Source organism: Vicia villosa, unplaced genomic scaffold (genome assembly GCF_029867415.1).
Source record: "Vicia villosa cultivar HV-30 ecotype Madison, WI unplaced genomic scaffold, Vvil1.0 ctg.001509F_1_1, whole genome shotgun sequence".
Classification (NCBI taxonomy): domain Eukaryota; kingdom Viridiplantae; phylum Streptophyta; class Magnoliopsida; order Fabales; family Fabaceae; genus Vicia; species Vicia villosa.
Genome location: NW_026705644.1, coordinates 243,427 through 249,112, shown reverse-complemented (window position 1 = coordinate 249,112; position 5,686 = coordinate 243,427). Strand labels below are relative to the sequence as shown.

At 38.5% G+C, this 5,686-nt stretch overlaps 2 protein-coding genes across 2 annotated transcripts; both read right to left on the bottom strand.

Annotated features, from left to right (window-relative positions):
* Positions 1–1,477: 1,477 nt before the first annotated feature.
* LOC131635556 (uncharacterized) lies at positions 1,478–2,008 on the bottom strand. The gene has a single exon (XM_058906183.1). The coding sequence runs from the start codon at positions 2,006–2,008 to the stop codon at positions 1,478–1,480; it is 531 nt and encodes a 176-aa protein (XP_058762166.1).
* Positions 2,009–4,452: 2,444 nt separating this feature from the next.
* On the bottom strand, positions 4,453–5,463 carry LOC131635555 (uncharacterized). The gene is made up of 3 exons (XM_058906182.1): positions 5,376–5,463; positions 5,127–5,185; positions 4,453–5,067 (listed from the first exon to the last, which is right to left on the bottom strand). Exons 1-3 carry the CDS (start codon positions 5,461–5,463, stop codon positions 4,453–4,455), a joined length of 762 nt encoding a protein of 253 aa, XP_058762165.1.
* Positions 5,464–5,686: the final 223 nt, after the last annotated feature.

The window sequence follows — 5,686 nt, the reverse complement described above, 5'->3', positions numbered from 1 at the left end:
TGAACCCGGTTCAATCGTTGGTGTAGCTGCTGATTTTGTACTCATGGAGTCAAGTGTTGCGCGGGTTCTCATGTGCAGTTTTTTTGATTTTGATGCAGCAAGTGGCGGTTTAGAGCCTCTTGGATTGTGTGGGAGCTGATTTTTGTAATTTTCTTTGATGTAATGATTATTGGATTTTGCATTACATTTGGATATTGAATGGACTTTTGATTATTTCTTGTAATGGACTTGGGCCGAATTGGTTTTGAAACAATGAACAAGAATCCTTTTTTCCTTCAAATGAATTTCGAATGAACATTTTCCTCCAAGGCCTCATTTGCACTTCCAAGTCTTTACATTGCAAATTTCAAATCAACAGCATAAGACGAGAGGGATACCAAAGTATCTTAAGAATAATTGGTTAAAAGTCAAAGCTTCAGACTTATGGTTAATCTTGAAATGATACACTGAAACTCCCTATAAACTTCATTACTTGCATAAAATCCCAAGGCTCTGGCTTATAACATCAATACTCATTTGGATCTAAACCTTGAATAATGATGAATCACAAGAACCTTTGATTGTGAGCATCACATTACATGAAAGTTAACGCAAAACTCTGCATTGGACTCGTAAACATAAGCACCCTAAAATGAATTCTATATCCATAATCCATGAGAGTTTTATATTATTTTTGGATTTTTGACTGACGAAGTAAACGTCTATCATAACTTATGGCACATAGAAGAGGGCAAATTTTGGGGTGCAACACTATACTCCAAAAGTTGTTACATGAGATTACAAATGATTTACAAGAAAATAACCCTCCAAGTTGTCAAGTCCTATTTTCTACCCAAGGGTTTCACAAGCCCTGTTTCTTACCCAAGTGTTTCCCAATCTCTCAGACTTTCAATATATGAATTACCTTTGGATCGAAGGTCGCTCTAAATCGTTCCGGTCGAAATCTCCAAAAATCAATCTGCTATAAAATTTCTCGTATCTCTCTTCTTCTCCAATTTCTCTCCTTCTGCTACTTTCCAATTGCCTCAGTTTTTGTTTTCTCAGTTTTGAAACCTAGGTGGATCTACTGCATCACTATTTCCAATTTTGGCCTAACTAATACGCACGTGCACAATACTACCATATTAGCCCATTTAATTACTTAAAGTATACCCCTTGACTCTTAATCTCAAATTCTCAGTCTAATCTTAATTACTCGAAAAATTCTCAAAACGTCAAATATTATTCTAATAATATTTCTAATACTAAAAATATTGAATTTTACAATTAACTATCGACCCACTATCTCGTAACAATACCGACTCGGTCGATCAAAATTCTCCAAAACTCAATAAATACTAAAATAATTCAATTTAATTAATAAATCGAAATACGGGTGTTACAACTCTCCCCGCTTAAAATATTTTCGTCCTAAAAAATTTACCTGATTCAAACAGCTCAGGATAGGATTCCTGCATCCTGCTTTCCAATTCCCAAGTCATGCTTTCTCCACAATTTCTGACCAAACTACTTTCACCAAAGCAATATCTTTGCCTCTGAGTGTCTTTGTTTCACGATCCTCAATTCGTATCGACATCGTCTCCACCGTGATATTATCTCGTACATGCACATCATCCATGTGAATGACATGCGACGAATCAGAAACATACTTCCAGAGCTGTGACACATGAAACACATCATGCAAATTCGAAATATTAGGCGATAACACCACTTTATACGCCACATTCCCAACTCTGTCTGATATCTGATACGGACCAATAAATTGAGGGGTGAGCTTCTTAGACTTCAATACTCGCCGAACACCAGTCACAGGTGTAACTCTAAAAAACACATGATCACCCGCTTGAAACTCCAGATCCTTTCTTCGCTTATCATGATAACTCTTTTTCCTACTTTGCGAAGTTTTCATCTTCTCTCGAATCAATTTTACCTTGTCAGTAGTTTCTCGAACAATCTCTGGTCCAAGGACTACAATTTCTCCAAATTCATGCCAACACAGAGGAGTCATACATCTCCGACCATACAACGCCTCAAAAGGTGCCATTTTGATACTAGAATGGTAACTATTATTATATGTGAACTCAATCAACGGAAGATAAGTATCCCATGAACCTCCCTGCTCAAGAACACGTGCTCTCAACAAATCTTCCAACGACTGAATAGTCCTCTCCGTTTGACCATCCGTCTGAGGATAATACGCCAAAATCAACCTCAACTTAGAACTCAACGCCTCGTGCAAGCTCTTCCAAAAATCAGATGTGAACCTCGGATCTCTATCTGACATAATACATAAAGGAATGCCATGCAGCTTCACAATCACACTGGTATAAATCTCTACCAACCTCGACATTGGATATGTGATATTAATATGAATAAAATGAGCCGACTTCGTAAGCCTATAAACAATCACCCAAATAGAATCATGTCCTCTTGAAATATTAGGCAATCTTGTCACAAAATCCATCGAAATACTATCATACTTCCATTCCGGAACTTCTAACGGTTGCATTAATCCTGCAGGTTCCTGATGTTCAACTTTCGATTCCTAACAAGTCAAACAAGCATACACAAACTGCGCTATATCACGTTTCATTCTAGGCCACCAAAATAACTTCTTCAAATCCTGATACATTTTAGTAGCTCCCGGATGAATAGTCGAATTGCTTCTGTGACTCTCCTCAAGAATCGTCTTCTTCATATCCATATCATCGAGAATGCAAATTTGATTGCGGAACCTCAACACACCTTGCGCATCCAATTTGAAATCACCATTCTCAAACTGATCGATTCCAACCATCGAATCTACCAACTTCACATCGAGCTTCTAAGCTTCTCTAATGTTGTCCAGAAATAAATTATTAATCTTCAGCATACCCAACATCACACTTTGAGGTGTCACTTCACACACCAAACTCATATCTCTGAACTACTCAATCATCTCTAACTCCTTAACCATCATTGCCGATATATGCAAAGTCACCCGGCTTAAAGCATCAGCTACAACATTAGTTTTACCCGGATGGTAATTCAAACTGAAATCACAGTCTTTTAACAATTCCAACCACCTCCGTTGTCTCATATTCAATTCCTTCTGATCAAATAGGTACTTCAAGCTCTTATGGTCACTAAATACTTCGAATCTAGAACCATAAAGATCATGTCTCCAAAATTTCGATACGAACACAACTGCAGCAAGTTCTAAATCATGCGTAGGATAATTCTTTTCATGAGTTCTCAATTGCCTTGACACATAAGCAACTACTTTGTCATTCTGCATAAGTACACCTTCTAAACCCATCTTAGAAGCATCACAATATACCACAAAAGATTCTCCTAGATTAGGTAACGTCAAAACCAGAGCCGTCGTCAACCTTTTCTTTAATTCGATAAAACTTTCTTCGCAATGAACGCCCCACACAAAAGCTTTACCCTTGCAAGTCAACTTAGTCAATGGAAGTTCCAATTTAGAAAACCCTTCGATAAACCGTCTATAGCAACCGGTCAATCGCAAAAAGCATCTAATCTCGATAGCCGACTTTGGGGTCTCCCATTGCAACACAACATCTACGTTAGATGGATCCACAGAAATTTCGTTTCTAGAAATAACATGTCCCAGAAAACTTACCTCTTTCAACCAAAATTCACACTTAGACAGTTTCGCATACAATTTCCTCTTTTTCAGCACTTGCAACACCATTTTTAAATGCTCTGCATGTTCTTCTTCCGACTTAGAATAAATCAGAATATCATCAATGAATACTACTACAAACCTATCCAAATAAATGTGGAAGATACGGTTCATATACTCCATAAATACTCCCGACGCATTAGTAACACTGTAAGACATCACTGAATACTCATAATATCCATATCGTGTTCTGAAATCCGTCTTTTGAATATCTTCATCTTTCACTTTAATCTGATGGTAACCCGACCTCAAATCAATCTTACTGAATAGAAGAGCACCCACCAATTGATCTATCAAGTCAACGATTCTCGAAAATGGATACTTGTTCTTAATAGTTACTTTATTCAGTTGTTTATAATCAACACACAACCTCATACTTCCATCCTTCTTCTTTACCAATAGCGCCAGAGCTCCCCACGGTGACACACTTGGTATCACAAACTTCTTCTCAAGTAATTCTTCCAATTGCTTCTTCAACTCTACCAATTCGAACGCTGACATCCTGTACGGTGCCATAGAAACAGGTCTGGTACCAAGTACAAGGTCAATCGTAAACTCAACTTCTCTTTCAAGTGGTACATTAGGAATTTCATCAGGGAAAACTTCAGGGAAGTATCGTACTACTTGTAATTCATCAGTTACAACTTGGTTCTCCACTGATAATGTATCCATCAACGAGAACATCTGAGTTTCCTCTTCTGGCATCAACTACCGCAACTGTCTTCCTGACAACAGACTAGCTTCCTCTTATGGAGTAGAAAACCTTACAACTTATCATGATAGTTAATATGAACATAGTTATTCTCTAATCTGTTCATACCCAAGATCACATCTAACCCTTTTAAAGGTAAGCAAATCAGATCAACAACAAAGTCTTTGCCGAAGATTGACAAAGGACACTTTACGCACGTAAGAGAAGTAGTCATGGACTCCTTAGCTGGAAGATCGGCTACCATCTCTCCATTCATAACAGACAACTCAAGATTTAATCTTTCAACACAATCAGCAGCAACAAAACAATGAGTAGCACCAATGTCAATAATAGTAATCAAAGGAATACTATTGATGAAGCATGTACCTCTGATGCATCGGTCCTCACTAGCTGTCTGAGTCCCAGCTAAAGCGAACACCTTCCCACTACCTGGTGCCTTCTTCAGTTTCTCACACTTTGTACTGATGTGTCCCTCTTCACCGCAATTGAAATAGATAACTTCTTTATGCTTGCAATCAGGAGCCAAATGTCTAGTCTTCCCACAACGGAAACATCTCTGCACCTCAGCATTACATACATTACTCTTATGGCCAGGTTTTCCGCATTTGAAGCATACTATACCGGCGGGAGCATCTCCCCCACTAGTCCTCTGACCCTGTGCAGCTTTCTATTTACCCTTGCCAGCTGGAGTGTCATAGGGCTTGCCACGGTTCTGGTGATTCTTACCTCGCTTCTCACTGATAATCTTATAGTGTGCAGTGTTGTCTTACTCATAGATCTGACAGCTATCAACCAAAATTAGCAAATACCTGAATCTTCTAGTAACTAACAGACTTCTTGATTTTTGGACGCAACCCGTTCTCAAACTTGATGCACGTAAGATTCTCTCAATCTCTTTTAGCCATGTCAGTGCGCCATCAGGATCATAGGTACCCTTGAATACAGGCGGATTCTATCTCTGGAAGGTAGCCAAACCGCAAGATCCAGCATTCTCGCCAATGTTCAGTTGATGTTCCAAAGTCTGCGCCATGGCCTCCAAGGCAGCATCATTTCTCCCAGCCATTTCAACTTATCACTACAACACAAACAAATGTTAAAACCAAATAACAATACTCGATTGTGAGACAAACTATGACACGACACTTGGCCGGCCAGACGGACATGCTCTAATACCACTAATGTAACACTCCAAATCTACCCAAATATTTATTTCAAAAATTAGAGTATAAAATTTCAAACAATCACATGGAATGTCACATTTCGTCATTTAATTCATACACGACATA